At 33.4% G+C, this 24,062-nt stretch overlaps 1 protein-coding gene and 1 long non-coding RNA gene across 2 annotated transcripts in view; one reads left to right on the plus strand and one right to left on the minus strand.

The window, feature by feature from the left end:
• The window catches only part of LOC124369834 (sodium-independent sulfate anion transporter-like), a 41,930-nt gene extending 30,086 nt beyond the window's left edge, over positions 1 to 11,844 (plus strand). The window contains exons 9-13 of the mRNA XM_046827964.1: positions 354 to 494; positions 4,060 to 4,217; positions 8,822 to 9,004; positions 9,588 to 9,744; positions 11,766 to 11,844. Coding sequence (XP_046683920.1) covers positions 354 to 494; positions 4,060 to 4,217; positions 8,822 to 9,004; positions 9,588 to 9,744; positions 11,766 to 11,806 — 680 coding nt within the window. The 3' untranslated portion in view covers positions 11,807 to 11,844. The remainder of the gene's footprint in view (positions 1 to 353; positions 495 to 4,059; positions 4,218 to 8,821; positions 9,005 to 9,587; positions 9,745 to 11,765) is intronic.
• Positions 488 to 22,130, minus strand: LOC124369835. Its single transcript, XR_006923102.1, has 4 exons — positions 21,943 to 22,130; positions 20,277 to 20,546; positions 1,881 to 4,196; positions 488 to 1,846 (listed from the first exon to the last, which is right to left on the minus strand). It is a non-coding gene; the product is annotated as an uncharacterized LOC124369835 (long non-coding RNA).
• Positions 22,131 to 24,062: the final 1,932 nt, after the last annotated feature.

Below are 24,062 nucleotides of genomic sequence, written 5' to 3' on the forward strand. Positions count from 1 at the left end.
CCATGAATTTCAGTCTTTAATAGCATCTGTTATATAAATATTAAAGTTCAAAATTTCAGTTTGACATATTTAAAAATGTATAAATCCTACTTGAGCATAATCAAAGAGGTAAACTAAGAGTAAAATATGTTCAGATTTTCAAGCTCGTTTAAGATAATAATACAGGTTAAACCTTCATTAAGAATGCTTACTCCATAATGGGGATATCAAAAGTTGATACACATTTCTGTTACCCTTACAATCATGCAGAAAAGACTAACAAAAAGTTACAATATTCATAGCGAATGATGGTTAAAGGTACTTTACTGCACTTTTGTTTAATTGTAAGTTTGTTTAAATTGAATTATTGCTAGGTGGGGTGGTGGTGTTGGCACTAGAGTACATCACCCCGTATTTCCACTATATCCCTCGCACCACCCTAGCAGCCGTGGTCATGTGCGCTGTGCTCTTCATGGTGGAGGTCAATCTGCTCAGGCCAATGTGGGCGACCAACAGTGAGTTGACTTTTGTCCCTAAGTTTAATTATCTGTTCAGTACAAACATCGGCTTGAATGATGATTCTGTGCAATACCATTGCGTAGTGTGGTATTCTCTGTTGTTCTGTTGGACATTAATTTGCATAGTTTTTGTGATATTTGCATTTAAATGTGGTAACCCACGCTAGTTATTAATCATTAGGAATTTAAAACTGAATGTAGAGAAAGGGTCATTCAGAAAATGAGTTGCATGGATAAGGGTAGCGGTGTGATCTGTGTAGCTTCATGCACATGTGGCAGTGTCACAGTAAGGTCACTATTCTGAGTACTTTAAACTAGTGTTCAAAATGGCCGCTGCAATCATCTGTCCCGCCGACTGTAAAATACGTAATGGCATTAGATTTTCTATTAGCAAAGAAAATACAACTAGTGGAAATTCATTGTTAACGGTCTTTTGTATATGGAGAAGACATTTTGAGCTATATTGAAGTTAAAAATTGTGTCAATTGTTTGGTGAAGAACGAACTACTATTCATGACAATAAGCAAAATAGCCAAACTGTCTGTGGTTACAGATGACCTTGTCAAGCCAACTCAATTCAAATCAATTTATTTTCAACAGTTATACTTGTCAACCGTATGAAAGTTGACTGCACATAGAGCAACGTCTGTGCGTGCTGTCCAGTTCTAATCTAGATTTGTACCAAGTAATAATAATCACAATAATCACAATGGTTTTGTAAGATAAAAATAAAACAAATAAAAACATAAAGAACTAAAAAGCTTCAAATAGAAAATAAAAAATAAAAACTTGACTTATACATAATTTTATTATATGACATTTAATTAAAACCAATCTATCATAAGGTTAGGGAAATGTAACGTAATCAGAGATCTTTCACATGTTCTGCAGATATCAAGAACTCTAGTGTAAGCCTGGAGCCTGTGCTGCGCAGATGTAAATGCATCCCGCCCTCTGGTGTTGTACTCATGAACGTCCCTGCCCCGCATTACCTCACATTTTGTAACGACGTTATAAGACGGTTTTGTACATGTAGAGGGATGGGAAGATTAGCAAATCAAGTTCTCTAAAATAATCCCTACAGGATTCTCTAGTTCCTATTTTTGCCATGATTCGTACTGCTTTTTTCTGAAGGACGAAACACTTCTGAAAATGGACATTTGCACACCCTCCCCACAATGTTATGCCATATGACATATGTGGGTACACTAGGCCATAATAGGCCACTTTCAGTAGGTGTATTCCACAAAATTCTGCCAATTTCCTTAAAGCATAGATGCCTGAGGACATTCTAGCACAGACAACGTCCACATGTTTTTCCCAGGACAAACCTTTATCAATGTGAATTCCTATAAACTTGGTGCTTAAAACTTCATCAATGACCATATCATTCAGTACAACTGATGGACCGGGTTCATGGGGCACCCTGCGCCCTGAAAAATAGATGAAGTTTGATTTGGAATCATTTGTTTGTAGATTCACATTTGATAAAAATTGAAGACATGAATTTTAATTTACAAAGCAATCAATTTCCAAAGACTCTTTGCTTTTTCCCTGGAAACAGAGGATAGTATCGTCTGCGTACTGAATCATTTGACCAAATGATATAGATGACCTAAGGTCATTTATATAAACTAAAAAAAGCACAGGGCCAAGAATAGATCCCTGTGGGACGCCATATTTTACGTCCGAGGCATATTTTGATGAGACGCCATTTAAATAAACTTGATAGTAACGGTTGCTGAGGTACGACTCAAGCCACATCAGTGGTATGCCTCGTATGCCACATTTGTGTAATTTGGAAATAAGGATCTGGTGATCTACGCAGTCAAATGCCTTAGACAGGTCAAGAAAGACGCTTAGCGTACGCATTCTCCTGTCAAGGCCCTCTACCGCAATGTCAATCAATTGGGTGACTGCATCAATTGTTGATATTCCTTTTCGGAAACTAAACTGTTCCTTACAGAGAATACTATGCTCTTCCAGGAAAAAAAAACATCCGAGTGAGAAATAATATAATGATGTATATCTGTAATATTTTATAAAACAAATAATAACTACTAACAATACAATAACTTACAATAACAAATTAAAACATATTCAAAACTTTAACAATACCGTTCAAAAAATAGTAAAAGAATGTAACACTATAAGTGACACCGAAACCAGCCACCCCAACAGTCAAAGTCCAATTTGTAACAGTTAATATTATAATTTTGTAATTAAAGTAATTTAATTTTCTAAATTATATTGTGGAAATTAAACAACAGGTATAGTATTAATGATAAAAAGTATGATTCAATTACCAATTCAAGGGGAAGGGTGGAAACATGGGCCCACCAACTACCAAGTGACAGGCATAAAATGCACGTTAATTAAGTTATACTATCATTAAAAGCAATGACCAAATAAAAAGCCTTGAAAGTAACCTGTATATTTAATTCATTACAACAACTTACTTTCTGAACGACTCTCATATTTAATTATAGTATTGTCATTACATTCTTTCACTGAAGTTGACCTATAGAGCAGATAGGTAAGCTGAAAGTTATTGGATATCAGGGCTTGAAACTTCTAATTTCTCCCAGTACTTTCCTCCCTACAATCCTTTTAAGTCTGTTGCTTATCCAAAAAGAAACAAATTACAACCCTAGTTATTTTGCTAAAGAGCCATGTTTAGTCAGGAGGTATGAGACTGAAATTGACTGAGTTAGTGACTCGCATCCACTTATTAAGACAAGTTTGAGGAGGGAAGTGGGTAAAGCTTTATTATGACTGGCTAGAGATCTACCAATCAGTGATCAGTATGACTTCAATAGCACAGACTGCCTTAATCATTTCTACGTTTTCCATCACTATCCTTTAATAAGAGTATGACATCTTTGCAAGCACCTTTATTAGCTCTATTGCATGTTTGGTTTTGTTACTGTTCTGCTATGGCTGTGTTTTGTGTGGCTAATGTATTTAGCAAATATTATATCCCAATATAGGTTGAGTTACAACTTCATAGAACTTGGTAGAGAACATAGTACTTTCATACAAAATCGTATTGAACTTTTACTTGATTTTTGTGTAATTGAACTTATATTTTAATCTTTTTTAAGCCATTTTTGTTGGTTACCTAAAATTGTCATGGCATATTTTATAAAAAATGCAAAGTTTCACATAAATTAGCACATATCAAGTAAATGAAAATGGTTGTGTTTTTATTATAGACTGTTAAATAGGCTTTCCAACAATAACAGTATATTATGAGTAATTTAAATTTGATTTATTTTATTAGGTTTTCTAACATGCATGCTAACTTAAATTTTAGCAATTTTCTAAAGAAAATTTAAGAATAAATGCAATTGGTTCTTAGACCAGAAAACACCGCAGATTGCCAATTTGTACCCAAGCACAAGTGCTTCTTCCTTGATGTTCACTCATCTCCCAAGTGTTGATGAACACTTTTACTCACTTGTTTTACTTAACAGCATGACTGTAGTTGCATTTAAACTTTTTACACCAATTAACACTGCTTTTACACAGATTGAATTCACAACCTAACGTCTGTTAACAGAAAGGGATGTGGTACCAGCCATGGGAACATTCTTGGCCTGCTTGGCGCTTGGAGTGGAGTTGGGGTTGGGAGTAGGGGTGCTTGTCGACCTCTGTTTCTTGCTTTACTTCAACGCAAGGCCTGATATCACCATTCATCTGGAAACAATTCATAGTGCTGTTAGTTTCTCTATTTTCCGTACTTACTATTAATTTGTAAAACATGTTATTATTTAAATATTAAAAGTTTTAAAATTCCATTCATGTTAAATGTTAAAAGATTGTAATACGTCTATGCTAGCTCTGAAAAGTTCACATAATAGGATAAGAAGAGATTTTGGGCCCTTTTGGAGCATAACCAGGAAAATTCCAACCCTCCTGGTGATTTAAAGGGGCTAAATTTACTGATAATCCATTTAAAATTTGATTCAGGTATAATGCGTCTGGCCAGTATCCAGCTTTCACGATTAGCTCTCAGTCATAAGCTTATATCATTTCCGCCTGACAAGCCTAACTCTTTGTCTGAAAAGTTACAGTTCGGGAAATGAGTTTCAAGAAGAAGTTTCAGCCTATCTTCTGGGCCTAAGATAAACTGTCCATCTGATGGTCATATGAACAGTCGAGTCAGAAGCCAGTAATCGTAGGTGACCTTTTTTGAGGTATTGATCTACTGTGAGAACCATGATACTTGTTGCTAAATGTGATGAAATTTCAGGTCTTGGTAACAGGAAGGATTTAATTTTTAAAGTAATTCATATTTAACCATCAGAGGTTTGGACCTAACTTTTCACAATTAAAACCAAGTTACCTTACACCATTGTAGGCTCTTTAATCGTAACTATTTTGAGGTTCCTTAAATTTTTGTTCCATATAACCTTTAAAAACTAAAAACTTACTTACCTAGTTTGTTTTCTACAACTTTCTAAGCAAAACAACTACTAGTTTTAACAAAGCAAAAAAGCACATCAAATTTCAGTTAAATGATAGCTTAGTAAGAAGTTCACCTATGGTTGCATAAGATGTTGAAAAGGTAAACTATACACCCAATATCCCAGGTTTTTACCATTTGTGTTGTGTGGAGCGTTATAAATGTCATATTTTATTATATTTGACTTTACTCATTCATCTGATTGAATATACACAGATTAAATCTTGAATACACAATTCACACAAAACCAATAATTTTTAAAAAGTTGCACCATCAGCTGTAAAGAATCAACCTAATTTGTATGAGTTTTTGTGACAAATTCGCAAAACCCAATCAAATCGAATCGAATCGAATTTTGTTTTCGTAGTTTATGAAATTTAATCAAATCAAATCAAATTCTTTATTGCCTTTATACAAGTTTCACAAGCATGGCATCGTCAAATTAGAACAGGAACAAGAATAAAAATTCAACTTAATACTAAAAAATATTAAGAACATTTCACAAATATAATATCGACTGTAGTATATATGAGTCAAATAACCCATAAATGTCTTTATAGCCCCCACAACTACTTCTCTCTGTGGCAAGCGCTTGAACATTGATGACTAGGTGAAAGAAGCAGTTAAAGATTAGTTATCCTCACAGGCAGCATACGTCTATGATATCAGCATTTAAAAGCTCTTAAAACTTTATGACAAATGTTTAAACAAAAATGAAAAATATGTTGAATAATAAAGAAAAATGTCAGAAGTCAAATAAATTTTAAGAATATCTATTGTTATGCAATTGTTATAAGAAATTGGACCTTATTTTCCGGAACACCCTTGTATATTTTAGTGAAAAAGAAATAAGTTTTGAAAGAAAAGTATGCAATATTAATATATACACTTTTTAAAACAATATCACAATATTGTACCTCACATTTCGTTTTCTCTAACTATAACAGATTTTCAACAATTGATTATAAAAACAGTTATCCCTACAACTGAATAGGTGCTCGACAGAGAGAGGGAGAGAGTGACGCATAACAAGACAGGGAACACAAAAGATAGGCACTGCCAACTAACTCCAAGGATGAGTTGTGTTTTGTGTATATTGTACCTGTTTAAAAGATCAGGTCTGGACAGAAGCTACTCTGCGTATTCAGTAATAAAACAGCGATCAGATAGAGCGGACGCCTTGCAGGTGCATTGAGGGTGCGTTAATTTAGCTCCCAGCGTAGAGTTTAATATTCACTGTGTCTGTGTGTGCATTCAAGTGACCAGATTTTTAGGTATTTTATTTTCACAATAGTATTTATTTGCAAAAGTGTAACACTTTCTTTACGTCAGTGCTAATTATGGCTTCATGTGGTGTGTGCCTAAAGGTAATACAACTGAAATACAATAAGTTGTAATTCTGACTGAATGACACGCAAAAACACTTTTATGGGACATGTATGAAAATGAGCCCCGTGTGCTTCAAATAGACGTTGTAGCATGAGAATGGAAACTCTGAAAGGAAACACTTGAGATATTATGAGACAATACAAAATGTTTTAGGAGCAAAAGAAAACTGTAAAGAGGTTAATACGGCAAATGACATGTTAAACTGAAAAATTGAAGCAAATACTCAAGCATTAAGAGAACAAACACAAAAAATTGTTCTTTATCTAAAGAAAATACAGCAGCTGATGTAGGGAATAAAGTTTTAAAGGGAAGAGTAACATATTTAGAAGAAAAATCGAACACATGGAACAATATTCAAGAAAAAACTTTGTGGAAATCAATAACTGAATGATCAGATGATAATGTTTGGGAAACTCCCAGATCCATTGGAAAAACACTTGATATACAAATCACGGGCTGTATAGTTAATGCTTGCCATAGATTGAAGAAGAGAGAGAACGTTAGGGGCTCTTCTGGAATTATTGTTAAATTCGTCAGCAGACTGACAACCGTCTGTGAATAAATTATTGCACGTTGGATATTCAAGTGATATTTATTCCACTATTTATCAACGAGTCGCTGACATCCGAATAGCGGAATCAAGCACAGGTGGTTAAAAAGACAAAAATATTTAAAGTGATTGGATTCGAAGAATAATTAGTACAAATATATTTATATTATACACCAAAACATTAGTATGAGAGCGAATTTTCATTCACCTTTGTTGAGCTGGCAGCAGGACATGAATTGTCATAAAAATATTAGTCCTGACTGAGATATAGATTAAAAATTCGGACTGTCATTTGTATTTGATTCCCAATTACACACAGTACTTAAAAACAAACAATAATTATGTTTCTAGTGGCTTGACCTTATACATGCATTACAGCATCCATACCTTAAAATTAACACCTGTAGTACAGGGTGACCACCGGGAACCGGACGTTTTTTAAATAAACATAAACCACTTATTTTTTAACATAAAACTTATTTTATTACATAGAAATGTTTGTACTTACATGCCATTTAAGAACAATGTTACTTATGGAATATAACGTCAAATAGATGGTGTCCATTTTCTTGAATGCAGGTTTCTAACCTTTTAAGAAAATCCGCATGTACACGTTCGAGAAGCTCTTGATCAATTGCTGCCACTTCGGTCTTGATTGCATCCTTTAGTTCTGCCAAGGTGCGAGGTTTGTTGTTGCAAGACTCGTGATTTGAGGTACCCCCACAAAAAAAAGTCACAAGTCGTCAAGTCTGGTGACCTTGGGGGCCACTGGATGTCGCCGAAACAGGAAATGAGCCTTCCTGGAAACATTCAACGGACCACAGCCATTGACAAGCGAGCAGTATGCGGTGTGGCACCATCTTGTTGAAAATAAATGTGTTCATTTCTGTCTAGACCTCGTCTTCTCAGTTGTGGGCGTAAGAAAGCGTTCAGCATGTGAGTGTAACGTTCGGAGTTGACTGTTATTGAGGCTCCATTTTCACCTTCAAAAAAATATGGACCAATAATTCCAAAAGTGGCAACTGCACACCACACAGTTACACGTTCTGAATGGAGAGGTTTTTGGTGAATTATGCGAGGATTCTCGGTTGCCCAGTAACGTAGATTTTGCTTGTTAACTTCTCCATTTAAATTAAAATGTGCCTCATCATTCATAATGATTATTGTGCTGTCATTATCTTCGAGCAACACTTGCATGTGAACGGCGAAGTCCTCTCGCTGAGTGTAATCTCTTTCCTTTAGCTTCTGAACAACACACATTTTATGGGGATGAAATTTTAAATCACTTTGCAAAATTTTCCGCACTGATTCACGCTTTAACCTTAGTTCACTTGCATGTCTTCTTGCTGAACGACTTGGGCTCCGAATGAGGGCTAGTCTCACCCTCTCGACGTTTTCCGGCGTCCTTACGGTCTTCCTTGGGCCAGGAGATTTTTTCTTTAAAATAACTCCTGTCGTTCTCCGATTTTGAACCCACCTGAGAATAGTATTGCGGGTAGGAACCGTACCATGGCGTCCAAGGTTGAAATGAGTGCGAAAAAGCTGTTGTAACAGACTCGCCATTATGCACATACGCGTCGTATGCAAACATGCGATGCTCCACTGTCCACTGCTCCATGGCTACTGAAATGGCATTGTATAGCGAGGTCATTCACCACACTCTCCCCCCTCTCCCATCTTGGCTGAGCGTGTACTAGCAATTCCAAAAACGTCCGGTTCCCGGCAGTCACCCTGTATTTGTTACATCAGATGTGTTGCAAATTTCCTGTAATTTTTAATACAACGAGTGCAACTAAACTTTTTGTTCAAGTCAGGTATTGTACTCTTATTTTTTTATCTGACTGTACTTTAAGCTAAATATTGATAGAACCAAATTTATTTGCCACCGTGAAATACAGTTTTATGATTTGATTTTAGACACACCAAGACATAAGCTATTGGCTCGTTCTGCCTCGAGGCAGTCTACTATTCCCAGCAGTAGACTACGTACGGCAGACTATCACTGCCAAAACTTTAGATTACCCAGAGGAAGGAGTCAGAGCTAGAGGTATTGTGCTGGACTGTTCTTTGATCACCCGCTGTGACTTCAGTGCTGTGCAGGTAAAACATTCTATTATTAGGGTCTCAATAACATTGCTTCTAGAATTACACAAAATAATGTCTCTTTTCAATCCATCCTAAAATAGTTGAGATACATTTCAGGGTAAACTGTTTCACACAGGGAATTTAAATGGTCAAGATGCCTAGCCTACTTGGATGTTGTTTTTGTACCAGTGTGGTTTTGTTTCTGGATAAAGTAATAGACAATGAAAATATTTCCCTCTATAGATTGGACTAAATGGCTGTTGACGAACTCCACACCAGGTGATATATATGTCTATACCAAAAAAGATGTGTGGGAATGTAATATAGGCTGTTACTGTGAAAAATAAAAATTCCTTATGAACTAAATTACGAATTGTTAACACATTCTTTAAAAGAAGAACACTACTATTACATAGGATGTTCTTTTTTTGACCCAACCGATGTTTATGAAACTACCAGTATAAACGTGAGCTAGTGTTGCTTTTTTGATTGCTGATTTAAAATTAAGATTTATATTCAAGGAACAAGTTACCTTTTACTATTTTTAATAATGATTTGCTTTTAATTTGATATAAGACATTTGTTGTGCTGTGTGCAGGGTGTGCAAGCTCTGTGGGAGGATGTGAGGAATCAAGGACTACTTCTCATCCTCCTCAATGCAGATACTGAAGTGGCCAAGTCAATTGTTACAACTTGCAATGGAATCAGGATGGCCTCCTCGCAGCACCAACTCCATGACATTTTCCTTCACCTGGGTACTTTCATTAATTATCTACACTAAAAATTTACCAATCTGGTTTTTGGCTTCAACATATTTCCTCAGTCTTGTAAACTTCTATTATTTCCTTTTATTGCTTTAATCAGAAAAAATTATTTTACCTAAAAAATTATCCTTAAATCAATAGTTTTCATAAGTGTCACAATTTTCATATTAAACATGGTATTTTGCCATTTTTACATTATAGAAGAGTTCAGGGTGGTCTAGGTTGAGATATTGTTAGGGTTCACATGGTTTCAATTGTATATATACAAAATCAAAATTGAATCAGTTTTAAATGTTTCATTTATTTTTTGTTGTTATATTATCTATTTATTGTTATTTATTTACTATTTAATTTATGTTGTATACAATGTGTTAGGTATATATAAATTGAAATGCTGCTAAAACCATATTTATTATGGTTATTAAATTATTACACTTGTTTTATGGGATATTAAAGGTGTGATAAGAGTATGCCATTTTAAATAATAGAAAAAGTTACATTTTTGATTGCATTGTCATAAATACTTCAAGACTATAAAGATTTCTTAATTCTTGATTAAACAGACTGTGAATGGTATACATTTAATCACATCAAAGCTAAAGCCTCCCTAAAATACCTTTGCTTTTAGATCCAAACAATTGTTTTAGATTCAAAGCATTATGTTTTGTGTTTTAAAATCTTAAATATTAGAACAAATTTGTTATTATGGAAAGCTCCCTGGAGTATATATTTTATAAAGTAGATTTTGATACTTAATTTCATAAAAATTAAACTATTTCTATGGTTTGTATCACTGTTTCATTTCTATGATTTCACTTCAAACATCATCTCCCTCCTCATTAACATTCAGAATATTTAAAATGTTAAAACACTCATTGAAGAGTTTCAGGATCCAGGTAGATTTCAAAATTTTATGCTTTGATTTGAAATCTTTCCATGGATTACCTAGACACTTAAATAAATGGGGAGGTCCCATACAAAAAGAAACATACCTGTCAGATCCCAATTTCGGTTAATCATGAAAAAGGTTTCCTCAATTAAATTCAATTGATATTTATCTTGTGTAAATAGTCGAGCATTACAAAAAAAAACGTAAAATCCTGTATTTAGTTCAGATAGATATATGTATTTAAGAGAGTTGTCTTATTTTAAATATGACCAAATATTTCTGAACGGAAACACTTGACTTGTTCCTTTGTGCAGGAGACCTCCTCAGATTTTCTGGACAGTATCATTATTAAGGACCCAATAGGGCCTACTTAAAATCAGGTTGTTGTCTGTTTTGTCTTTGCAATAACTTTTGATGGAAGGTCCTAGAGACATGAATCTTTATTCATTGATTTCTCTTTGTTAATGTGACACATTTTCTTGACTTTTTGTAACAATTGCAGTAACTTAATCATCTTTCATTACAGATCCATGATTCACCTCAGTGGGATTCGTCATGAATGTTTTCACTGTGCTGTTGAGCTGTGTTACTCATTTTAATCATTTTAGACAAAAATTTAAAAATGTATTAAAAAACTTTTCCAAGTAAATTTGTAATAATGACCTTCTTCAGTTTTTTTAATAATGTGTTAGAAATACTTTAAAATGTTATGTTTCGATTTTCTCTGTCAAAAATAAACATTCCCTTTTCAAACTGTAACTCATAGCATTTGAATTAACCGCTTCTGGAAATGATCACCAAGCTCATTATGTTTGTTTTTAATTATTGTCTATTTTCTAAAATGAGAGCTACTTATTAAAAAAAAAACACACACACACACACAAAATATAAAAGTTAAAACCTAATTTTTTAGTTGGTACAGTACCACTCTGTTTTAATTGACTAGATTTTATTTTTTATTTCTCTTTCATTTTAATTTGGAGTTGGGATTTAAAACAAACTTCACAAGGAGGCAGTACATGTGCTTGTTTATCAGGAACTCAATGTTTCTTTAACTATAAAGTATCTCTTAGATGTATTTACATCTATGCACATTTATATAATTTCAATTATGTTGTTACAGGTACAGAAAACAACAAAAGTTCCGAAGTGGATTTAAAATAAAAGTCTTTGAAATAAAACTAATGATTATTAACAAACTATAGAATAGTTCCTATTATTATATCCTACATGTTCAGTTTTTCTTCTACGTATTTGCAATTAAAGACATACAATAGAAGTTAAATTATTCGAGTTCCCATTATCTGAGCTGCCAGATCAGTTGATGTCATTTTTTATTAATAACCCCTTACAAGGCATATACAAAATTATACTGAAGATACTAGATCTGATTTTGATGTGTGGGAGTGTGGAACACAGATGGCAACACATCATGCTGTTTACATGGCTCTTCTGAACGTTGTTAATTCGATCAATAACGGTCCAGGGTTAGAATGCGCCAATTGGTTGCAGCTGCATAGTAAGTCATGTCATTTATTGATAAAATTAAACATTTTTACTGTCTAGTATTGAGGTTTTCTATAAATTAGTGTACAATCTGCGTTACTCTGTAACACAGTAGTCCAGGTCCTGTTTAGCTTGTTTACACTGGACATTTACAATATTATAGAATATTTCACATACTGTATTGGCAGCTCACACTGTAGGTGCATTGAATTGCCAAATAAATTAATCTTCTCCCATAATATTATTTCAAAAAATAACATGGAAAGTAATTGTATAGAATTAATTGTGCAATGAAGTAAATATTAAAACTGAAAGTAATTGTATGGTTAAGGATTACAATTACTGGTTATCCAGTGTACAGTTCATAAGGCCAAGTCAAATATTACAAACAAAAGTACAAAGAGAAGGTTACCTAAGAACATGCTTTTACTGAAGTATGTACATACCCCCTGCTTTAGATGTAGACCATGCAAACATGTGTTTTTTAAATATTTTAGGCCTCCATTGGGAAAAGATATGGTATAAGGTGATTAGTTTTATTTTGTGAAGTAACTACATAGGTCATGCAAAGGAATTTTCAACATTTCTTTTAGGTATACTGCATGAAGTGGATAGCCATGTAGTAATATTGGTAGTTTTGTGCAGGTATAAAAGTAGGATGGCACTGAGTTCTTTATGGAGATCAGACAATCCTTTAAACTACATCTTCTTCATTCCAGGATGTCCTGAGAGCCATCTTTGCTCATTCTGATTTCTCTACCCATCTCTCTAAGACATATGAAACAAGATCAGAGAGGGGAGAGAGTAAAGATCAAAAGAGAGCCATGTGGGAGTTTATATCAATCAGAAATCAAATTGAGAAACACAAACACACATATAAGTACAAATACTTCGGAATTTTTGATACTCAACCAGTAAGACCATCCAAATGTCTGTGCACTGGGTTGCAGACTCAATGTCGACCCAAAGTAGACAGACAACTGGTATGCTGTATATTGGTTGAGAAATATTGCAGTGCAATCAACAATTTCTGAATGTGTACGTTTATCTGTCTATATTGTGTTTCTTTCAAATCAGTGGACCCTAGAATGAAGTTTTCAAGATAAGCCTGTTGATTTACCTTGAATAACTCTTTTAAAACAACTATTATCATAAAGTTATCTTAAACTTCAAAGTGGCACATGCTACTTCAAAATTGATTTTAGTAATTGAACAGTAGGTTTTATATATATATATATATATATATATATATATATATATATATATATATATATATATATATTTCTAAAATCAACACATAAGTTTAAATCAAAACTATTAATTCAATTTGTTTCTTTAAACTTTTAAGTTGGGCATAACTAAATAAGTTTCAACATTTTTACATAAAAATAAAAAATATATTTTTAAATTATATAAAATATACAGTGTGAGATACAAGTATGGATAAAGTCTTTTCATTCTTTGATGGGTACAGATGAAGGGATCGAACTTGGGACACCTTTCTACAAAACAGAAGAGAACTTTTTAGTCACTATTACAACTTTGCCCATTTCCCCAAAATGCGATTTGGGGGGGATTCAAAATTTGTAAATGTAAAGACCCATTAAGTGACACCTCATTTGAAAGGTCTTGATAAGAGAAGAGGAACAGTGGAAACAGAGCTTTCTATCTCTTAGATCAGCCCAATTATGAGCATTGTGTCTGTTAATGTTATCGTTTTTACATGAAAGTTACTTCATCTGAGAAAGCAATGTTGTTTAATCTAATTGTATTATTATCAATGTTCCAAATCATTATTTCGCAAAATTTTACTTGACAATCAAAATTGTCTTCACTTAGCTAGTGAATTTTGTACGATAACCACTGTCAAGTAAAGCTTTATAAACTGATGTTTGAGATATACCTAGTATTTGAGAAACATTTCTTGTTGAGGCATGAGGATCTTCTACAACAGACTAAAACATCAAGTGACAATGCTTTGTTTGTAACTGATTTTTGTCGTCTAGGTTAGAGTGGTTTTTAATGCTGCATGTTTCCTGGAAATTTTGGATTGTTTTTATTAACTCCTGATTTAAATTCAAAATCTTATTTATTTCCACGAATTACTGAAAAAACAGAAGTAAATATTTTATAACGAAAAAAGAAAAAAATGTATCATTTATATATCAAATGGTAATACAATAAACAATAATATTCAAGTAATACAATTCTAAATAGTTAACCCTTTTACTGCCGACGTCCGACATTTCGGACGTCGGCATTTTTGCCGAAAACGCCAACGTCCGATATGTCGGACGTCTGTTTTTGTTATTGTTACTGGCTACTGTTATGTTCAAATGCCGAAATATTCGGTATTTTGGTTGTTTAGGAGGAAAGGATAATGAAAGAAGCCATTTGAAGAACTTTGGCTTTCTATTTTCGTCGTCTTTGACTAGAATTGACGAACTACCTAGACAGCTGTCAAAACCAGATGATCGGGTTAGATTACTGAAATCTTCGTTCATTGTTGTTGTTTACAATGTTATCGAAAGTTTTTTGAAGTGTTACTTTTGTTGATCAAGGATAAAATGAGTAAAAGAGTTACATCTAACTCTCCTGTGAGTGAGGGAACAATAATTAACAGTCTAATCGATGGTGGTGTACAAGTGCAAAGACGAACTGAGTGACAATTTCCTTCAGAATTTGTCAGATTCAGATGCCGAGAACGATTCTGATATTAGTGTTAGGGCTATTGATGACAATCAAAGTGATGTGGATGACACTGATGACGATCCTGACTTTATCTTACCATCAGATAATGAGGAGTTATTAGATAGTGAGGGGGATGTGGCACAGATAAGTTTACCTTCAACTTCCACTGGTAGGCCTAGAGGAGGCCTACCAGTTTTGGGAAAATCCTCATAGTGCAGCTATGTTTCAAGGTAGCACCTTCAAATTTGGTATATGTTCTAAGCAATTGCTCTAGTTTATAATGATATCATGCTCAAAATTTTAGTATAATTTTTAAAATAAATTATCAGATGCCAAACACAATTTTTATTTTTTTATTTATTTTTTATTTACATAATTTTTAAAATTAAATAATGAGTTTGTTTCAAATTAAAATTTCTTTTTATTACTTGAAAAACAGCATTTAAATACGAGTAAATAAAGTAAAAATTAATGCAAATCTAATCAAAAATAAAAAAGATACAGCATTTTTTGTAAATGAATGCACAACAGCGATTTTCCCCCTTGGCAATTTTGACTGGTACGATAAAAAAATGGCCGGCAGTAAAAGGGTTAACATAAAATAATTTAATGCAAAATAATATTAAAAAACCTTATATCACAAGAAAATAAACCCATATATCAAAATATAGAGAGAAATTAAATGAATACCTAATGAAAACAGCATTTATGATTGAATTAATTTGCTACTTAATTTCTGTATAATTAAAAAAAGCAGCATGGGAAAAGAGCCTACATCAGCCTTATTGGCCTGTGCGTAGACCCAAGTTAAAAATTTTAGGATTAGGATTTTTATCTTGAGCAGTGTGTATATTAACTTTATGAAATTTTAATTGAAAGAAGTTCTGAAGTGGAATAACTTATGGATATTACTTAAGAATTATGATAATTAGCAACATTGGAGAGAAAATAAACAAACCAAATAAAAATAATGAGTGAACAAAAATAGCATAATTAGTGAAATGGATTTTTCTATTTTTAGTTTGGAGAGGAGAGGAGAGGGACCGATCCATCAGTCAGTTATCAGTTAGTCTATGTCTGTCTGTAGTCAACAGAGATAAGTGACTCGGCCTCCTCACTGCTGATGAGAATCAAACCTCAAGAGAGGGAGAATAAAACGGCTCAAATTTCTAAAACGATTAGAATAATTTTTATATAACATACTCGTATGTGCTAGATAAAAACTGTCTGTTTGTCGTAAATGATTTTTGTTGGTGAATAGTGTTAATTCCGACTATATTTGCATATCTTGTGTTATAAAAATGTAGGATTATATAAAAACATTGAGCCACAATGTTTGTAAATATGAATAAATAAGACTTTAATAAAAACATTTGTTAATTGGCAGAATTCCAGTTTTTGTGAAACCATAAATCAGAGGGGTGTCTTCTACACTTTGCAAAACCTGCTTTTTTAGAATATATTTCTGAACTATAACTAAACTTTTAATATGTGAAGAAAAAGCACCCTCCCTCTCCCCTCCCAAGCTAGAATGCCATAACAAAAAAGGGATTGCATATAAACATAATAAGTGATTTTAGTTTCTTAAAAACTCAAAATGCAATTTAACTACCTAAAAGCAAATATATATATTTTCTTGCCTTATTAAAAAAAAATTATGTGATCTATCCATTTCATTCGAAACCAAATACCCAAATATTTGTATGGCGACACTTTCTCGATTTTATTACAGGCACAAACATTGCTATAGTGATATTACAATTATGAATAATTAAATCGTGTAAGATGTAATCTGAATTTAATGTAAGAGAAATAGGCATAAATTTAGTTTTTAAACGTTAAGAAATAAAACATTCTGGTTCATCCATTTTTTAATTGTTATGAGATCACTTAAAGATTTATTTTGAACATCCTGCCAAGATTTACCTTTGATAACAATTATAATGTCATCAGCAAAAAGAAATAGTTTGCCATGAATCTGCAGTTTTGAAATGTTGTTGACGTGTGTAAAAAATAATATAGGACCCAGCGTACTTCCTTGAACTACACCATACTCCACAGGAAGCTCATCGCCATTCACACCGCAGACAGACACAATCTACCGTTTGTCCACAAAGTAACTCCTAGACCATGCAAGAGCATTATCCGTATAGCTGATAATTTATGAATATATTTATTTCTATCTATACTATCAAACGCTTTCTTTAGGTCAAACAAAATTAAAAAGGTTCTCATACCATCTGATAAAGTGTGATAAATTTCTTTGTTTACATAAATAAAGAATGTCTGAAATGTTTTTATCAGTCCTAAACATCTATGGACACTCCGCTAAAATATGGTTGTGTTGAAAGTAATTTACAAGCTGTTCTTTGACAATTCTCCCTAGCACCTTAGAAAACATGCTTAACAATGAAATGGGATAATAGTATTTTTCTCTGTAAATGTGCTAGCTTTATGAAGTGAGAATACTTTAGCTAAATTAAAACTATCAGGAAATATACCATATGCCAAGCTATAAAGTTTATAATACGTAGAAAAGGTTTGGAGAAAATATGAATATTGTCTTTGAGTGCAGAAGCTGGGACACCGTCATAACCGGGAGCAGACCGCCACGTAGTGCAGTAATATGTCTGAAAACATCCAGTTCAGTGACAGTCCGAAGTGTGAACAGTGAGTCCCGCAAGTAATGTGCATCATCGATAATCAATGCACCCCTGGTGTTAATTGAACTTGTCAAGTTATGACCAGCACTAACAAACCCTTGTTATTATTTTTACCTGCCAATTCATTAATTACAGCCCAAAACAATTTAGGATTATTTTGGTATTCATTTAATTTAGACCTGTAGTAAATACGCTTAGAAGTTTTGATAGAATTGGTAATAAATTGCCTTAAAGTACGATCATTATTTTTAAGAATTACATTAAAAGGCTGTTTTTTTGCTAAATTTATCTCTATTACGAATTAATTTAATTAGACCATTTGTAATCCAAGGCTCTTGAATCAAGATGACTTTTTAATTGTTTTCCTAGAATTATCAATTGCTTCACCTAGCATTTTACAAAAGTCTTATGCAGAATCGTTTACATTTTCGTTCTGAAAAATCGCATTCCAGTCAATATGAGCAAGATTATGGGACAGGAGTGCAGAGTCTATAATTTGTGAAGCTGTATTTGTCATTATCGATGGTGTTGTAACGGGAAAAGGAATGATAAGACCAGTGCTATAGTGATCAGTTATCTCAGTCTGTAACACAGATGTCTGTAAGTTGTTCATGTTGTTATATCACATAAAAAAATTATCCAGGCATGACTTTTTTAGTTTGTTGTACCCTTGTTGGTTTATCTATAGAATGAATGAGACCAGCACCTACTATACAGTTCAAGTATCTGTTAGTATAAGGGGAGCTTGTTTCAAGCAAGTCAAAGTTGAAATCTCTACCTAAGATAATTATTATTTTGTCCTTATTCAAACTGTCAAGATAATGTTCTAAAGAATTAAAAAAATGTTGAACGCCGCAGTCATGGTAGAGAGCCATGAGACAAAAAGTTTGATAACAAAAATTAAAGTAGAGTTTTATGCCATAAGTGTGACCCATACAAATCTGTGATGCAGTAACTGACAACTGGTCATTGTAGTAAACAACAACACCATCAGCCTTGTTCGCTGCTTATCAGTAAGTACAAAGTCAAACCCGTCAATGGTCCACCCCTCTACCCCCCCCCCCCCAACCAACACTCTGTCAATATTATTATATCTAGCGAAGGAAAATCATTTAAATCAATCAAAAGTTCATCAGATTTTTCAAATGCTTCTAATATTGTAATGGAATATTTTAAGTTTTATCAACAGAATTATTACTTCGGAAAAAATCTTTGTATTCAAACTATGATTTTAATTCTAAACAACCTTTGTGGAAAAACAAAGAGTTGTCATCATTCTCAACTATTTATATATTTGATATAAAAAAAGTATATTTTTTAACTACGTATACATACCCTGACATACACAGGAATTTAAGTAACACTTAAACATTATAATTATAATGTATTATGTATTTTTACTTCAGTATGATGCATTAATACAGATCCATATTATTACAATACAATTACATTTAAAACAGGCAGTTAAGAATATTAGCAAGTTATATTTAGTATTTCAAATTTTAAACATTATAGTCTTACAACAGACAAAATTAGAAGATTGTGAGTTCTGAACATTGAGTTTTATACATAAAAATAGTTTCTGGTCAAATAATAAAGATATTCAATAGATGAAATATCAAACCAGCTTTAATGTATATATATATATATATATATATATATATATAAATATATATGTATAGTTGACTTTCCTTCAACGTATACATGTTGATATAGTGATATAGGCTGAGTGGGTGTGCTAGTAAGTTTTTATCCCTTGTATGTCTATTTATTATTTTTTCCATAGTTTTCACCATAAAAGAGATTAGTTAAGCTAATTGCCCTAAACGAATTAGGTGCAGACCTTTTTTCCGCACAAACACAAGTGCCGTCCTCCAGTTCATTGGAATAAATCCAAAGGCATAGCTGCTTCTGAACAGGGTTATAAAGTTATTTAAGAGAATATCCCACCCCTCTTGTAGAAAGGCCAGAGAGACACCATCTGTTCCTGGTGATTTGAAGGGCTTGAAGGATGCTATTGCCCATTTAATCCTTTCTGCTGTAAATACTCTTTTTTATTGTTGTCTGGATTTGCAACCTCATGACCGGATCTCTCCCCCGCCAGAGAATAGAAATTCTTATCTCATGTCGAGAGTCCACCCGGAAAGTGCATCTCCATTAACAATTCCAATGTCTCCCTCTTGCTCACCGTTAGGCTGCCATTAGTCTTTAGCAAAGACCCTAGAGGGTTAGGGTGGTCAGTTTGGAGAGTTTTTTTAAGCTTGGCAGCCTCTGATAAACTGTTAATGTTTCATCAGAAGTTTCTCCGGTTTTTTTTTTGTCCAATTTCTTTCTTATATTCATTTAAGGCATTATGATATAGGAACCATTCATCCGCTATTCTTGCCCATTTAAAGAGTTTTATAGTTTTGTTATTAAGTGTTTCTACTAATTGGGCAGACCTTTCCAGTTCAAACTCGTTTTTCTGATAGGGTTCTATTTCCACCAACTCTTCTGCTAGGGACACTAATCTCATCCAGTTAGTGCTCACCATAGATTTAGGGCTACTATATATCATGTTCATGTCTAATCCCACCTTTAGGTTGAACCTAATGAAACAATGGTCCGAAAGTAAGGCTTCCTGTGAAATATACCACCTATGTTGACACCTTTTAGACCTTTAGAGAAGGTGATGTCCAACAACTCTTGCCTTACATTTGTAATAAACACGGGTTCAGATCCCTTATTTTCTAGTATGAAATAATTACAAAAGAAAAATTGGAGTAGCTCCTCACCTCTAGAGTTGAGTTATACTGGTGCTGCCCCAGAACCCCAGAGGGTAGCTGAGGATGAGGGCCACATCTATTTCTCTGCAATACTGCAGCAGCCTTTCTATTTCCATGGCCTCCATCGAAGAGAGAGACAGATTCGACATGCCTCAGGGCAGTTGTCGATGCTGCAGATTGCACCCATTGATGTTTTTGAACTATTCAATAATTTATGAAGGATTGGCGAGTGCTGCTCCTGTACAGCACAGACATTTTCTAGCATCTTGTTGAGACAGTCTGTAACAAATGCTATCTCTTCATTTTTGTATATTTCAAGCTGCTAAAAACATAACTACTATCAAGAACAAACTTGATTTGCTATTTCAAATGCTTAAAACAGAATTCAAATAGAGATTTGTGAGTAGACCAAGTTTTTTTAATTATGCACTATTATTGACACTCATATTCTCATTGTATTCAGATATATTTTTCCATATTTACAATGTGTTTTGTAAATCTGTGCATGAAAAAACATAAAAATTGCTCATTTCAGCGTTTAATCTTGTGTTTAATTATTCTAAAATCAACTTTAAATGACTTGCATTTAAGCAGGTGGCTAAATCACTTCTTAGGATTATTAATGGTCTGTGGCGGTCAGGAAACAATCTGGAGCAGTCTATTTGGCCCCCTTCCTTTGTATGGTAGTGGTTTACAGGAGCCTAGTCACCACCATTGACAAAAATCAAGATAGCAATAACTGAGAATAAACAAAGAATTACTGTATCAAGTAATATTTCTTTTGAATCTACCCATCATATTATTTGCTGAGGCCAAGTTTAACTGAGCTAATCCAATGTTGTTATGCTGAGTTGTTTTTCTGAAATGAAGTTGTGGCAGTGAAAGCATTGGCAAGAGTTGTAGAAGCTGGGCTAGTCAGAGAAGTAGAAGGAATAGGACAAAGATTGTTGTCTCTTCCCATTAAAAATATTATTATATAATGGAGATAAGATGGTAAAAATCTTGTTTAAAAACGGAAAACAAAGAACATTTTCTTTTCTAAACGAGAAGCTTGCTTAGTAGTCAAACTCCAAACAACCTATACATGGGTTATTGTTATCAAACTCCAACAACAGTTATAACATGTAATTGCAAGACTTTGCCAATTGAATTATTTCTATGTTACTTTGGATATCGTTAAAACATACGATAAGTTAGATACTTTTATTAATGAACAAAATGCATATCAAAAGTTTACCAGCCAAATTTATTATGGTTCAACACTACTGACGTTCACATCAGTTGTTCGTTTAGAATGATGTCCAATGTTGTACGATTATCAGAGTAAGAACAATAAATCGACACTACAGTTAATGCTCTGGAATATATCAAACAAAAATCATTTATATCACCTTAAATGCCTAAAATTTAAATAACTGTCCATGTCTACTTTGACGAATATTCTTTTCATGCCAGCTGTAGGGTTTAGGAAATGATCAATGACAGGTTAGTGTATAAGATCATAAGTAATCCCAACCTACTACACTTTATTGTATTTTAACCTTAATACTACATATCTGGAGCATTGGTATAAAGAAATTTAAACCAATATGTCTTGACTGAATTAGTAAGGTAGAAGTAGCAATCCATATATATTATATCTAATATTTAAAAGTTAATACTGTTTATAACATACCTAAACCTAGGAGATTATCAGGAAAATTAGCTTCATTTGGCAATGCCATGGATAATAGTAATGAATAGAAAGGGAATATTATTTGAATTTTAATGCAATAATTACATTAACATAACCTACAAAAACCATATTGGTATTGACACTGTTCTCTCCAAGAACTGTCAAAAGACCGACACAGCCTTCTTAATCCCAAAGTTAGCTTTGCCTCGTATGTTCAAACTACGCTATGTATTTTCCACCTTCACAGCAGAACTGTATGCAATATTCAATTTGTTAATAATTTAGAATACATATCTATTGTGGTGTGATTCTCAGTTAGGAACGTTAAAAATCGAAAATATGCAATATAGCAAACATCCAACTGACCTAAGTTTTAAGTATGTTTGGAACTTATACATTCTGACAAAGATATTGTTTTCTAGTAGACCCGGTTCATTTTCGTTTTTCCTCGTATTGAAGGTAACAAGAAAAAGTTTACCTAAAGTTATATTGGGAGAAACGCTGGAAGCCATAGCAATTAAACAGTTCGGGGCAATTCCCAGTTCTCTGTTGTGATTTTTCATAGGCAGAAGAGAACCATTTGCTTTACCAGCGCTTGTAACGTTGGCGGATGAGAATACAAGTTCGAGTATAACCCCACGATAATATATTGTACTACTGAGATGAGTTAGATAGAAGTTGAAGTATAATCTCACTTATGACATGATAAGCAACATTACCAATAGTATCACCAGATTAGTCTGTGTTATGTAAATTAAAGTTCTGCAAAAGCAAAATAGGATTCATAGTTACGTTAGCCATTAAATATTCGTCCTGAACTTCACAGAAATCCAACTATTGGCTTACAGGCTTGTTTTAAGGCAAATAAACACCACATAAAATGTGTAGAAATTGATTGTTTCACTGAAGTTACATATTATAAACTCCCTATTATGTGATAGTGTAATCATGTTGTGCTGCAAGGAGAGTTTATTATTTATTTTATAACTTCGATCACACCACCACCACTCCATTTTGAAGATGATAGCTCAAAATGATCACAGCAATATACCTTGTAATTATCAAATCCAAGTTCCGCATCATAAATGGTCCGCCATCAAGTTAGTGTCCATCAGAACAACTGAATCAAAATTATGTAGAGAGAGGGAGTTTCTGATTACGTGCGGCTTCCTTTTGGAACCCCTCTGTACAGCTCGTTTTTTAGATTGGACCTGACAATGGAGAGAACACTATTTACATACTTTATATACAAGCCCTTTTCGCCGTTCTTAGCACGCTCTTCTAGCTCGCTTCTGACCTGAGATAGGTATTTTCTTTCTTTAGGGGCCCTGTATCGTGAGATGGAGATATTTTACAATGTAGTATCCATTTCGACAACCGACTATTTAGAAAACCTATTCGCAAATAACCTACGGATAGGTTATTATCAGATTTGGGTCGTACTCCTGTTTTTCTTACACTTATACTTGGTTTTTATTAAGATTATAAATTATAATATTCGTTGTACGCTTTGGACGGCCAGTTATCTTACCAATTATAATCTTAGGTATACTGTTTGTTGAGGTTTTATTATTTGAAAAGCGCTTATCCAATATATTGAAAAGACCGTTGGTTTTCTAACGCATTTATTTTATCTTCAGTTTCAAAACACACGGTAAGGTATAACGATAAGATATTCCAATCTTTTTATCTTTTATTTGATCGGTATATATGTTCCCTCAATTTTATTATTTTGACAAGCAACTCATCAAGCTTTGACAACACAGACGTAATCTAGAGAGAAACCAATGGAATTGACTGTAAGTTAGGAGCATGGCATTCAGTTCTTCTACGATTATATTTGTGATTGTAATTCCACTAATACGTTAATATTTTGCCTTCGCAATTTTAACACACTCTGTGAAACCGGTATTGGCTAACAATATCCCTTGATTGTAGATCCTACTGAACGATCTAGGCTCCATCACACTGGACACCCTACTCTTTATCCAGAACCAAATTTACACAAATTTTAGAATTAGCAGACATGATGGCAAATTAATTGTTGAGATGTCATTTATAATAATCAGTTTATATTAATCAATGGCGATTATAAAGATCTAGCGTACGTAAATTAATAA

Source organism: Homalodisca vitripennis, chromosome X (assembly GCF_021130785.1).
Source record: "Homalodisca vitripennis isolate AUS2020 chromosome X, UT_GWSS_2.1, whole genome shotgun sequence".
Classification (NCBI taxonomy): Eukaryota; Metazoa; Arthropoda; class Insecta; order Hemiptera; family Cicadellidae; genus Homalodisca; species Homalodisca vitripennis.